The 14872-nt window shown below is 37.4% G+C and overlaps 1 protein-coding gene across 4 annotated transcripts in view; it reads left to right on the plus strand.

Annotated features, from left to right (window-relative positions):
* Positions 1–743: 743 nt before the first annotated feature.
* The window catches only part of LOC148169050 (regulator of G protein signaling 7), a 33304-nt gene continuing 19175 nt past the window's right edge, over positions 744–14872 (plus strand). For all 4 annotated transcript variants that reach the window (XM_088044979.1, XM_088044980.1, XM_088044982.1 and 1 more), the window contains exons 1-2: positions 744–952; positions 10265–10452. In XM_088044979.1, coding sequence (XP_087901105.1) covers positions 10399–10452 — 54 coding nt within the window. In that variant the 5' untranslated portion in view covers positions 744–952; positions 10265–10398. The remainder of the gene's footprint in view (positions 953–10264; positions 10453–14872) is intronic.

A 14872-nucleotide genomic window follows, 5' to 3' on the forward strand; every position in this document is an offset into this window, starting at 1 on the left:
ACACTTTTATTAGTTACGTGCCGAAAGGATTGATTTTTTTAATGCCGACATTTTCTGTGTAATGCGTTTCGTATCAATAACTCAATCAAAATTGTCCATTTTGATTACACGAAATAGCACCTCAATTGTCGACCTGACAACAATACTGTAAATAACCGAGCTTTGACTCAAACTTATCGACCACCGAAGTTGTTTTGTTTGAATTCTGCATCTATTATTATTGTCCATGGATTAGTCAAAATTGTGTCAGAATCAACCCACTGGAAGCACCTCAAGTGTTAATTAATCCTCGCCGTAAACCTCGTTGATAAGATCTCGGAATTAACTTCTTAATCAGCTCACTTCGTTTCGCAACAAGCCTCATACTTAATGTGTCTTTCTCACTGCTCTACCGAGAAAATTGTCGCCCAACATGAGGTAACATCGGACCCGTGTTGGGCGCCAGTCTTCCGAGAAGAATCGTCCAAATTGTTCATCATCATTAAATGAAAATCCATCGTCCGTGGAGTTTTCGTAGGCTGAAAGTGGAGCAGTGTGTCCATCTCGGCGTATCGATCCACACGACATTGCCCCATCTGGACAATACATCCTCCTTATGAAAGTGTCGGCAAATGTGCTTTTATCCTGCAAGACGGATTCCGAATGCAATTTTCATTACAATACGTGTGTATTTTCGTGTGCCATTTCGCGATCAATAATTTGATGTCGGGTCCTGGGAAAGTCGAGCGCGCGCAACTTGCTCCTTCTTCGGAGCGCCATTACAGTCCCAGATTTCGGCGAGCGAAGTCGTCTCGACGCGCGCCAACGCGTACGTAAAAGCTGCATGCGGGATTCCCAATTCCGTTGCCGTTAGCGTTACCGTCGTTACCGTTGGGACAAGAAACGGGCTGACGACCCGGTGTATGGTGTAAGACACAGTGGCCTCGGATGAAGTCCAACGCGCGATCCGCTGGTGAGTATCCCGGAGGAAAGACCGGAGTTCCCGGACTGACACATACACACTATCGATCACTGTTTACTACGGGACACGTACAAATTGGGCGAAAACGGGATGAATGGCTTATTAGGGTGACAGGTGCGTTCGGGACCAGATTTGGGACCGTGGCGGAATTATTGCGTCGAACGGCTGAATGGGACAAAGTAGCTACTCGATCGCATTCTCGGCATGATCCTGCAAATAGGGTTATAGTAGGTATCACGTCCCAAGGGGCGCGTTTCTACCTACTCTGGAACGTGCCACATTTGACTGACACTTACTTTCAGTGCTCATTATCCTCGGAACAATGTGACTAATTGCACGGAATCTTCCTTTGCCCCAAATCATCGCAGGCCATAAAAAGGAACATTTAACCTACTGTCACGTCTTCAAGTTATAACGAATGAGATAAAATGTCATAACAAGAATTAACTGCGGAAAAAACGAAGAAAAAGCACAATAATTAAAACCGCAGTCATGTTCGTTCTTAACTGATCCGATAACAATCTGACACCGTCAAATACGTATATTATTATTATTCATTTCTAGAGTAAAGAACCGACATGACGTAAGGATTCCAGCTGCTATCGAGCCACGATTTTTTTCGCCCTCCCCGAATTTCGCGTTATCAGGTGCGTTGGGCCCGCAAATAGCTGCAAAGTGGATAAAAATTAGCTGCAACAGTTGGACTCCGTCAAAACCCTCATTTCAATTAATTAGTAGCCTGTCTGTTTTGCTGCGCTAAATATGGATCAAACTGCCATTGGCAAATCTCTTTCTTGCTTTCGACTCGTTTAAAATTTAATCAATGTTGCGCATGGCATATTTTCGAAAATTTATCGCCGCCTCAAGTCGAAACAAACTGGAAGAATTTCAAAGTGTGCACGGATTTTAAATTTAACAAGCGTTTAAAGATTCGCGTCACGTTTTGTATTTGCGCTCGGATTAGTTTTCGAAGATTATTTGTAAGTTCATATCTTGGAAAATGTAATACTGGGAAAAAACGCAGTTTTAATGCACGTGTAAGTGAATCGCGGCGATACCCTTGACTTGCTAATTTTCGGATTTTGGCTGGAGTTCAATAGGAATTTCTTTATGGCTGTTTTGAAGCTATAACCCACCGAAATAATAAAAGTGACCACGGGAAGTTTGGTATAAACGGCGATAAAGCTGTCACACTTTTCCGGAGTTTGAAACCGCGCAGTCATTTCATAATATCCAACTTGTTTGTTTTTCGCCCCCTTCTAAAACTAGCTCTTTATAAATTTGCGCTAATTTCGCAGACGCATTGTAACTCAAGCTGCGTATTGTTCTTGTATTTCCTCGTAAGCCACACTCCGCACTGTCTCATATTCAAGGTTTTACCTTCGCGATTTTTCCAAAGAAAAACACCTGAAAATGTTTGTATTTTCTATTTTCGTACCGAGGTTAAATGTTTGATTGCCGGAATAATTAGCGCAGTTGCACGTCCCGAACGAAATTGCATCACAAATATGGAGCGTTGGAAAAACAACGCGCTTTTTCCGCCCTTTTCGATCCGGGGAAATTAATTAGGTCAAGTGAAATACCATTGTGTCTTTAGAAAGCAAATTCGCCACAAAAAGCACTGATAACCGAAGACAACGAGGCAATCTGGCTACTTCGTTCGCTAAAAAAAGGTGAGATTAGATGAAATAATTGAGAAACATTTCCCAGAGGAATGTCGTGACCTCTACAAAGTGAAGCATTTTAAGAAAGCAATTTCCGTGGCGTTGTTGCTGGAAAGCTGGAAAGATATTTTCACTTGCGATAATTGCGCAGTTGGCGAAAATAATTTGTTGTAATCCGTTGTGGAACAAAAGAGGAATGTCTGAGCTAGATGCATATATTAGACATCAATCTCAACGTTGCATGTAGGAAATGTTCTCATTAATTGCATGGAATTTTCGACACATGAATCGAGCTCAGACGTGCAATAACAAGGTTTTTTGTTTAGAGTCTCGATAGATGTTTGCGCTTTGAATATTAAATGGGTTACATATTGGCTACGCTAATCGATATACATACACCATTAGCCGCTGATCCTTAAATTTTTATATCGTATTGATTGGTAGCATATTACTTACAAGTTTCCCGGTCATATTCTACTTTTTTGATGTGAAAATTGATGGTAACGAGGTAATGGTTCGTTTATTTGTCGTAAAACTGTCAAACACGCAGGGCTACCACCACATTTCTAATCTTGAAAGCCTCCTGTTATTTATGCTTTAAAACAATCTCTTAGACAATGTCCTCTCATTATCTTAGTTGCTGTGTTACACCCTAAAAACATTTAAACCGATGATTTATGAACCGAGAAAATATGCCCCTGTCATCAACCCACGAAAAATCTCGAGAATTAATGGCTTCCGTGCAAAAATCCTAGTTTTACGTTAATCCTCTTATGAAAATTCCCTACCTCTATAAACCCGTTTGGGATTCTAACAACAAAAGGGAGAATTTACTATTTATTGACTCGTGAATTTTACATTTCCAAATTTATTTTCTATCTCGGTGCAAATGTGGTGTTGCCTCTGGGGTCCGGAAACAACTTTCTTCGCATGATTGACTCCGGTGTCTCGTCCAAAAAAGGGTTATTATCGGACACTGAGAAGAAAGTTGATTTTTACGTGCGATTGTTATTAATGACAATTGCGAGCTTCAAAGAGAAAGTTTTTATCTGATTGAAGCGTAGAGTTTCTTGATTTACGAGCTGCTCTTGTGTGGAAACAATAAAAACCTTCACGAAAGTATGTAAATGTAATTAAGGGCTCGCACAGACAAAACGCACGAAATTGAATCCCTTTGTAAACATTACTTTAGTCCTAACGAAGCCTATGATAATAAGCGAAGGCTCTAATTTAATTCTTCGTTGTTTTTATCGCTTGTAGTGCTCCCACAGACTGTTAAAAAAGCCGTTTTTGATGATGTAATAAAGATAAGGTTATCAATTATGTGTGCACATTTCTACGCAATAATAAGATTCAATATGATCGATAATTTCGGGCACTCTTTGTGTGAGTGAAAAGCGCTAGTTTCTTTAGTTTAAATTTATTTTTCTAAACGTGACGTGACTTCTCTTTCCAGATGGCTGTTAGAATAAATAAAAAGCTAAAAGACGCGTTTCGTTAAGATAAACTGGGTGTTGACGTAAAGCACGTCGAGTAAATAGTACTGTTTGAATAACACAATATATCTCTCATCGATAGCTGAATATTGAGATCCCTCAAAAATAATAATTGTGATATATTGCGCGAACATGAGTGACAATCTTCACTTTGAATTAATCAAGTGTTAGAAAGCTTTGATCAGAACGGAACCGTAAATATAACGGCTTTATTATGCATCCTGCTCACTGAAGTAATCCTGCAAACAACTGGAACGCAAACATTGGTGAGAAATTGCGTATTTTTAGAACCAATCATTGATTCAATACCAAAAATTAGATACCGCAAGTTAAACTTTGAAATAAACGAGGAAAGAAAAATTAACACTGCATTTAATCCCAACCTAAATTTAAACTCTTGCCTGATTAACAAATTAGCTTCAGCTAATTACTACAGCTCACAAACAATTCAGCCGTATTTTTCAATTAGAAATGAGTTGAGTCGTTTTGGCGCTCGAGGGGCTACATTTATATGTAATTTACAGACACGGCGAGAAATGCTGGAAGAAGTTCAATGAAAGTCTGTAGTATTGTACAAATATTTACTTTTTTCGTTGAGGAGGCGCCGCGTTATAAAAATTATGCAAAGGGAAATTATATCCATAAACACGACGCGGCGCTTGTTTTTCTTATAAAAAAATAGGAGCACGTTTGGCAAATCAAGTTTCTGCATTATTGACATCAAAAAAAGGAGCCAAAATGGGATTTGTCGAGCACGAATTTTACAATTTGATTCTAAACTGTTCGTTATGATGCCATCGAAAACAAACTAATTGGTTTATTATAACTAAATTAATTTTGTCCTGCAGCGGATTTGAGTCCGGTAAAGTCATTTGCTTGGTGACCACTTGTATAAATGCAATTCAGACTTCTTATTTGACATTGTTTGACATCTTAAATTTAGCGTTCACAAAAATCCGCCGCAGGAAAAAAATACACAGATGTGTCTAAAGTCAAAAGATAAGTTCTAAAGATAAATACAGTGGCGGTCAAACAAAAGTGGCCTTGGAAGCTTTTTTCTCAAAAATTTAGTCGTGTAAATCAGGATGTCAATTATTAACAAAGTTAGGCTTACAATGACACTTATAAAACAAAAGAACAAATTGACAATGCTTTCTTCAGGCAGCGGAAATTACATGTTTTAGTATTCCTAGTGTGGCGATAGCGTAATTTTCCTATTGATTTTCTTTTACGTCCTTTTGAGTTGTACCGACACATTTAATTATTGCCTACTTAGTATTAGTAGTTCCGATGACTTCTAATAGATCAATTTTTAGCCTGCTCTACAATAACATAAAAAAATGTGTAGAACACCCGCACTTCCTTTTAGTCGAAAATTCTTCATCAAAGGAATGATTTTTGTTTCGCACATCTTCCACCATTTATAGTATTCAATTTAAAACCAACTTATCTGTTGAATTCACCTTCTCTTACGCGTTTAAATTATAGACAACAACAAATTCTGTCAACGCGATTTTTTGAAATGTGCCGTTTTTATGAAAAATTTATGGGAAAAATTTATGGACAAATTTAGAGCAGGAAATCCGCTCTAAAAAAATCAAATTTGACTAAGAAAAACAGGAAATCCTACCTTTTTCGTGTTGATAAAACTTCACCAATCCAGGAATGAAATTCAAGATGTTCAAAATGTCCACTACCACTTTCACAACAACACTATGCAATTCTTCCATGAAAAGTCTTTGAGCCCGAGCAGCATTTTGGTCAGCGTCCCTGTAATCAACACCATGTCAGTTAACTCGACGTTTGAAAAATTAACACTTTCACTTTCCGTAAAACAATGATCTGTTTCTGAAACCACCAAAATTACAACTAAAATAATTCATGAAATCAAGTGATTAAATCGACAAAAAACGTTATTAGTTTTCTTTTTTAGGTGACCGCGGCTTGACGGCTATAGTTCGTACAGTGAGAGTTTGAATGACAGAAAAGTTACTAAATCTACGCAATAAAAAGTGTACCATACCCGCGAAATTTAAAATAACAAAATAACCCCAGTTACTGACAACCCTGTCAACCCATTTTGCGTAGGAATTTAGTGTTTTTAGTGTATTTTGTAGCATAATTTGCTGCCAACCTATATGTCAACTGTCGAAATCTCCCAATCTCTCACCGGATATGCTATAGCAATATTTACATTTTATATGCTTCTTACGAGAAATAGTTACGTAAACTGATGATTTTCCAAAATTATTAATATTTCTAAACTGTATTCAAATTTTGCAAAACCTCAAAGAAAAAAATTATTTGTTTTAACAAGATCTACCACCAGTTTAATTTAATGTACTCATTTCTGTATGTACGTTTAAGATGAATACAAGTTCATATTTCCTCTAATTCTCGGAATAGAAATTTGAATCTTGCCAGTCATATCATATCCACACTTTATGAGGTGAATCGTTTGGTATTACCAACTTAATTGCAAGTTGTAAGGTCAGACTACTACTAAATAGAACCACCTTTATAACCAAACTTAACTCATTAAGCTCATTACTTAGCACCTGTTATCGCCAAGATTTCACAGAAAAATTTGGTAAATTTAAATAATTGTTCCACGATTTGGAAATCAAAAACCGCTTTCGTAGATATTTTGTGTCTTCTTACTAATTTTGTCATTTGGACTGTTTCTGAATAATAAACTCATTACATGCTTCAAAGATTCTAAAAATAAAGTACCGATTTTCCTCGCTTTGATCCACTGTTGACCTATTTCACATTAGTTGGTCTAAAAATGCAACTAAAGCTGAGTGCTCCTAAAACAAAATTTTAATTAACTCCGATTTTTTCCAGGGGCGATTCTGATCACTCTTATTCCATTTTAATTAGTTCCGCACGTACTCGAAATTTAAATACATGATTTATGACGGTTCGTGTGAGAGTATGACTCAGAAGTTGGTAATTAGAGGTTTAATTAGATTCGCTCCGGAAACACTGTAGACAGAGGGTAAAAACAGTACATTTTGGATGAGTGTCACATTCTGGAGTTATTTCGGCAGTTTTAGTTGAAATTTCATTCATCAAACAAGCTGAAAGATTCTCTTTATGGTAACATAAAATTCCAGTCAGAAATGTTAAACCATAAAATCTTTTTATGTACCATTCTTACAACTTTATTTACTGCGTCGTCTTCGTATAAACGGTGCTGTAATAGACCATTTCGCATGGATTAATTAAAATAAGCTGCTTTGATGCAGGGTAATCATCAGATCGGGCTTTACCTGCAAGCAAGTGGTTCAAACTTCGATAAACTTCCAGTTACGACCCGTAAAAGTATTCAATTAGGAACTCAAACACGCACCTGTCAGAAAAGTCGAAAAATTCTCGCTATTTTCATCATCATGTTCGACTTCAAATGTGATTTAATTAAAACGCGATGAGTTAGGAGAAAACGTACTACACGACATCTCTCATTACTTCCCCCAATGTTTAATTAAAACGTCTCGGAATGCGCCCAACAAGAATGGAATCGGAATCCTCAGATGACGTGGGAAAAGGTCAGATGTACCTGAAGAAATAATAAGCTTAAAGCGAAATTGCTCCACAATTTAATATCTCCGGTTGGTATTTATTCAAATTAAGCGGAGAATAAAGCCAGTGGGACCACCTTTAATGATGGATAGTATCAGTAAGTTGTTTTTCTAGACTCCAAATTACAAAGTTGGAACAAAGTCAAACAGTTAATTTATTAAAGCAAGTCCCAATAGTTTTTAATCCAATTAAAACTTCGGGGTTTTCTTAATTTCGACGTAAATAATGGAACGTATCGCGTTAAATCTTGGACAAAAAACTAAGTGAATAAACCGTTTTCATTCAAAGCAAACAAACAATTCATAAATCGTTAATGATTGTTGAAATAATTTATAAATAAATAGCATTACATGTGGTATTAAAAACATTAAACTACAGAAACTCAATTAATTTACTCTCGTTCGGCTTTGATTTAATATATTTTGCATAGGGAAATCAATATTGTGTTTAATAAAGCAAGTTCTGAAAATGGGTTTGCGTGGCCCGGCGCATCCACCATTTTTAACAATTCAAAAATCACCTTAACCTCGTTTTATCGCTGTTTAATTAAAAAAATCATCAAGTTAGCATTACTACAGTGTGACGTACGTCTAACCCCACTTTTTCGTATCGCGAAATTAACGATTTTCAATGAGACTTTTAAGTTCGATGCGCGAAAAATGTAAGGAGTGGAGCAAATATTGTTTAAAATAAACGCGAATTAATAAGATAACGACACAAGTTTAAATTTCCAAACGAATCAGTCAGATGAGATGGTATGGGCTAAGAACAGACTTGCATTTATCGCTACGTTTTCTTCTATGAAAAAAGCAACGCTGACTTAATAACTTTTACGGAAGCGAAGAGACGCCAACATACTTTTTTAAAAGTGAGCATTGCCAAAAAATAAGTCGCACTGTCAGAAAAAAATACAGTAGAAATGTTAAATGCAACCAGTAATACATTGTTCATGTGTAACTTGATAATAAATGTATAGTTGGAATTTTGAAATCCAAAGAAATTCTCATTAAATGTATGAACATTAAATCAACAAGAGATTTTCTATTTAGTATTTATGAAATTAGAGGCAGAAGTGATTTATTTAATCACTAGCCAAGTCGTGTAATAAAAGCACTTTTTTCTCGTGTTTCGTATTAGATTGTTTCTAATTCAGTAAATAAAATCCATTAAAATATAGGATAAATTTCCACTGTTTCTTGACCTAAACGCGAATTCTCACTAAAAACAAAGGAAAGAAAAATACATCAAAGTAATGAAAACGTTCGCCAAATCGTTTTATTTTCATACAGACGTACTAAAACTACACTTATAACCGAAGAACGTTCGTAATAATTTCTAGTTTCGCCCAAGTTAATTAAAATGTTAACAATTTCCAAGGATCCAAAAAAAACAACATCAAACAACATAACTTCGACGCAAAATTCCGCTTTCTGAATGTTTTGGTTTGCATTGAAAAACGTCAAAACAGCGTAAATTCAATCTCAATGAAACGTTTAAAATTATATTCTGAAAGTACATGTCATTCACTGCGTTGATTGCCAATACAAATGAGGCACTATTTCGCTGATTCGCCGCATAAATGAATTTCCAGGAAATAGCGTTTTTAATCCATGAATTAACTAAAAATTGGTCTTTGAATAATGAACGATTCCACAAATGTAACGTGTATAAAATTCGCGAAACTGGGCATTTTAGCAAAACAAGCACGTTCGTTTTCCGGGAGCCTAGCGAAAATTAGGAAATAACCAAACATTTCGGAAAGAGCTCATTTTTGCGGATCAAAGTATTGATCGGACCCAAGGAAAGGTTGTATACTCGGTTTTTTCTACGGTGCAGTGAGAACATCTCTTGAAATTTCAATTGTGAAGCGATTTCAGGAACTGCATGCGAAAGTGCGTCATGTTGCATGAAATGGGTTTTAAACTCCATTTAACTTTCCATTACTTCTCTATGAACTGAAAATTTCATCGATGGAAATCCTGAAACTTTATGGGCTAAGTCGGAGCCATTTCCTGGTGTTTTTCCCCAGCTTTCAAAGTGCCACTTTGGCGATGTTTGCATTAGCCGGAGGGAAAAGCTTCCGCGAATTTTCATATTTTCAGCTATTTAGAATTTCGCGAGTTTATTGCATGAATGGCTGGTAATATCCAACTTATTAAACATTAATACGTCCAATAGATTCGGTGTAATTAATATTGCATCCACTCGAAATAAATGTTGTTGAAACAGCGATTTCATTTAATGAGCTCGATAATAATTAGCGAAACTGTTTTAATAACACCCCGTAAACAAGAAAGAATCGAAAAAAAATTGAAATTTATACTTTTGACAACGAGTTCATAAACCGAGCGGACATTTGGCCATTTTATGGACATTAAAATCAGCCCTTGCCCCGTGTTTATGGTATCGTTTAGCATTTATATTAAAGACATTAATGCCAACCACTGAAACTGAAATAACACCCCCCAAAACATCTCGTAATTTGCTCGTCAAGGGTGTGAAGTGACGTTTTAACCCCGAGACCTACTTTTCGATGATTGACTGGATTTTTGTTGCAGTTGTTCGTTGTATGTGGGGGTGAGTGTCGGCGTGATGGGGCGGGGGCAGAGCTCGCCCATGGAGCTCGGCTAGAGGCGTGCGCCCCTGCCCGGCTGCCCGGCCCCCCCTCTGCCGCCCTCACCACGGCCCACGCATGGAGCCGGACCACCGGGACCACCGATGCCACAGGCCCAGCGCCTTTGACAAAGTAAGTTATGCAAGATATTTAGCCCGGCGCATCCACCATTTTTGCAATTAAGACACCTCCAGCGTTCGGGATTAAACGTGTTTTCCCAAGCACTTAGCACCGCCCACGCAGAGCAAACATTAACAAGATAAAACCCAATAAAAGTAATCGCGGAACCAATAAAAAATTCATCCGCAAGTGCATTAAAAGACCCAAGACTTCCCTTTCAAGTCAGAGTTATTTACGTTCAGGGTCAACATCCTTGCTAATGATACTCCATCACCTGAGGCGAAAACTCTAATTGTGGTGTTACACCTGGAAAACAAAGGAAATATTACCTAGTTGCTACAACTGCGCTTATCTTGAAATCCCAACTTTACTAAGTAAGTTGGGAACTTGAACTGATTTTAAATAAAATTGCGCTGCCAAAAATAATGACGCAGATAAGAAAAGCGAGCAAAATATATCTGCCGGAAATGGACCATTTCCCGCCGCCGAATACCCAAAGCTAAATTTTTGAAGAGATAAGATTTGAAGCTGTGATTATCTAATTCTTCTGGGCAATAAAAAAGCGCGTCGTCGCAAAATTATGGATGTTTAAACAAGATAAAATTGTCCGAAACGCACCTGCCGCTAAGGCAACAATGTTTCATGCCATCAATCAATTATGAAAGCATTCAGTTCCGTTTTCTATTTTTAGCACTCATTAAAGTTTCGCACGTATTAACACCACCTAAAATAAAATCTCAAATAAGTAACACTTTTCATTAAGTGAGAAAACGTTTATGTTAGAAAAACAAACAATTTCTTGGGTAAAATTCCCAAGTTTTCACACACAACACGAATAAAGTTATCGCATACAACGGAGTCTAGGAGGCCTTGAATTTTCTACGTGTCAAAAATGCCATCGCTGTTAAATTCCAAGACGATGAAAATGCACCGAAATTTTCAAATTGCGAAAATTCTTCTCTTTATGACAGATGTTGGAGATTTTCTCTAAAATTAGTTCTGAGGAATTTAAGCGGAGGATTTCCAGACGTCACAGTCACTGAAAAAGTTTGCGCTTACTGAAAATTTATATCTACCGGAAACTCCAACCTTTAACTCCGGAGGATTCACCCTCGGTCTCGGACGTCAGGTGCAGTTTTTCCTCCCCGTTACATAAACAGCGAGTATTATTTTTTCCCGACGTTGTCATTTCGATCAGTTTTTCGCGAAAATAAATGTCGTCCTTCGTGCCGATTGCACTCAACGCTTTGTATAGGAATTGTCGTTTTCTTGGCAACGTTGGAAGATTGGAAAGAGCAAGAGTATGGAAACGGATCGATATCACGATTACGCGACGGCGGTTGCTGCTGCTAGGAGACGCCGACGTCGACGACGCCCTGCATCAATCAGAGCTCGGGGAAGCCCCCATCAGATCGCCTGTCGACGGACTATGAAGTGAACGATTTAGGGCTCGAACGTCTCAAACATGTCGATGAAACGATTTATCACCCGAGTTAATAGTGACTAGAGAATTATTGACCTGTTGAATGGTAAATTGTTTTAAAATTGACGGAACAGATGTTGGCAGAAATGAATAGAAGACACTGAACTAGTTTTAGAAATTTGTAAATCCAAGGATTAGGTTTATGTTGTTCGGGTTCCACTCAACACTCAAGAATTTGCCTAGGCCCAAACTTTACGGCTGAGATAACAGTGAGAGGTAACTCGGCACATTACAGTTTCCACGAGAAAGAGCAAAATAATTATGTCAGCGTCAATCTCGAGGGCAAAAATATGCCAGCCGAGTAACAAGTGCGGAGCTAATCTGATTTAAAGTGTATTGAAAATTCCAGCGCCCGGTCCTGTCGACAGTCCCAGAAGCCCCACTACACAAATACAGTCGCGAGCAAAATTTACCCCTAAACCGGAGACTCCTTTTCTTAAGTGACTCATTCATTATCTGTATCAAATTCTAAAAATATAGAGATTTTTAGAGCGAACCGAATTTTTATTTTAATCAAATTTTCGACTTTCGGAAAAGTTAAGAACGAATTCTTAACAAAAAATTGCGAGAAAAACGATTTTGAAAAGGGTTTTTTATATTCACCTCCAAAATTTTGGCCCTCTGGCGACAACCCAAAATTTCAAACGCCTCTAACTTAGTTATTTGTTGACGTACAAGAACATTAATGATATTTTTGGATTTAGCGCGAAATTCTGCGTTAAATGAGCCCATATAACTCAAATTTCCACAGATAAATGAGATATCGACCGAATTACATTTTCAGAGGCTGATTTTAGGCTCATTTTCAAGACGTTGTTTCGGGGCGAAAACTGCGTTTAACATTATTGAATTATATATCGATCTAAAGAGCAAAAAACGAAAAATTGAAAATTTTTCATCGATTGAGTCGCAAAATTTTTTTGCCCAAAAAATTGACCATCGAATTTTCGACCTTTGAGGGCTTATTCTAAAGTAGAAAGAGCCGAGAAAAACGATCGCACAAACCGTTTCGCAAAATCTTTTTTAGTTTCGGAGATATTGAGCTTTAAAAATTTTACAACTCAAAATTCAATATGCCAAACTTTGATCGCTCATAACTCAGTTATCTGTGGGCCGATCTCAACGAAAAATTTTTGGATTCTCCGCGAAATTCTGCGTAAAATGAGCATCAATAGTTTAAGATTACTCCATAAATAATCGAGAAATCGACTGAAGAAAGTTTACCTTGTTTTTGTCAGCATTTTTTTTTAGAAAAATCAAATTTTTGCGCTCCGGAATAACAAAGAACAAATTTTTACCTAACAAAATGCGATAAAACGATAGCGAAAACCTGTCGTAGCTCCGAGATATGAAGCAACGATATTTCAGAACACCCCAAACTGTCAAAGTGACGCGTAGTGCCACGGACCAACTTATTTCCCAATTCTAAAGCCTGCGTAGACGTCGATCATGACATTACTTGGCATAGTAAACGAGTTTAAATTTATCGAGATAAAAATATCTTGGTAATGACCGATATTCTATTATAGGCGATCGATGCTCTAAAATTTCAGTGTCAGATATTTTGACAATGATTATAATTCAAGATGTCTCGTTTGCATATTTATGGAAATATCAACGGCTATTGTGGAAAAGTTTCATTACCGTACAAATGGCCCAATCTTTCAAAAATAATAATAATAGTCTCTGTTCACATTTAGTAGACTATTACCTCGTTTTTATGTTATGAATAGAGAATTTATCGCTCCGTTTCCGCTTGTAGAAACTACAACTCCGGCCCTGCCCGCGCCTGGAAATCCGCAGCCATTTTATAGCCTCAAGCATTGTTCGAACCTTTTTATCCCGCGATTAGGAACATCCTTGACGCTGGTCCTTGGCGATAATTTACTCTTCTGTCAACACTCTTAATCGAGTTGATTGTGACCCGAATCCCCGAGGACTCGTTCCGGGTTTTTGCACTCATTATCCAGGTATCCCGATAAAATGTAGACCATCATGTATGTCATTTTAATCGATCGAGATGAATCGAAATTTTCGCTTGTTTGCCCTGTCAAGACGTCAGTTAATGCAAAGTTAAAAGCGTTTACTTCTTCGTATCAATTTTCTGTGGACTCTGTGGAGAAAATTGCACTGATTTTTATATTGGAGATTACACCAGCAAATCAATATGTTATCGGGTGATAAGGGGCGGCGATAACGCCGCTAACACGTAATCATCTTCTCTGATAGCGAGATTTCTTGAGATTGCATTCGCTAACGTGCACTTTTGATGAACTCTGAAAACCACCAACAACCAAAACGGTGTAATTCCAAGTTTTCAAAGCGTTCATTGTAACAAGCGTCATAAATATTTATAGCAGCATAAAGCTTTGTCAAAGTGGATGTTCTGACTAATTTAAATTTGTTGCTACAACGATGCAGTAAATTCAACTCGCAGTATTTCGCTGGCGTTTTTTTCATCACGGAAAAAACAGAATTAATATTTTAGAGCGCACGACGCTAAATGAGTCTGACGAGGTTTAAAATATGACCTCTGTGCAGATAAATAGGGTGGCACTTAACAAAAAGTATTATTTTATTAAACAGGAACGGGATTTTATAATGATGCATTTTTTATTACTTGGGGGAATTATAATTTTTTCGAAAGCGAAAAAAGGAATTTTGGTTACATCCACCATGAAATGTAAGTACACTACTCGACTAACTTCGACAAAACTTGTACTGGGGCAGTGGGAAATTCTGTATCCGAAGCCCGGATGCTCCATCAGGTCAGGACTCCGAGATAATCGCAATTTTTTTTCTTTTAGACTTTTATATGCCTGCAATAAAAACTCGATGTAATAATTCTTGAGTTATATGCAAAATCAAAAATCTAAAAAGAGCTTGTTTTGGGACATGCGATCACTTTTCTAAAAATATCTTAGGAAGTACTAACTCCAGCAAGGAGTT

This window comes from Gnatocerus cornutus, chromosome 9 (assembly GCF_029298725.1).
Source record: "Gnatocerus cornutus isolate USDA-ARS CGAHR chromosome 9, icGnaCorn1.1, whole genome shotgun sequence".
In the NCBI taxonomy this organism is placed as follows: Eukaryota; Metazoa; Arthropoda; class Insecta; order Coleoptera; family Tenebrionidae; genus Gnatocerus; species Gnatocerus cornutus.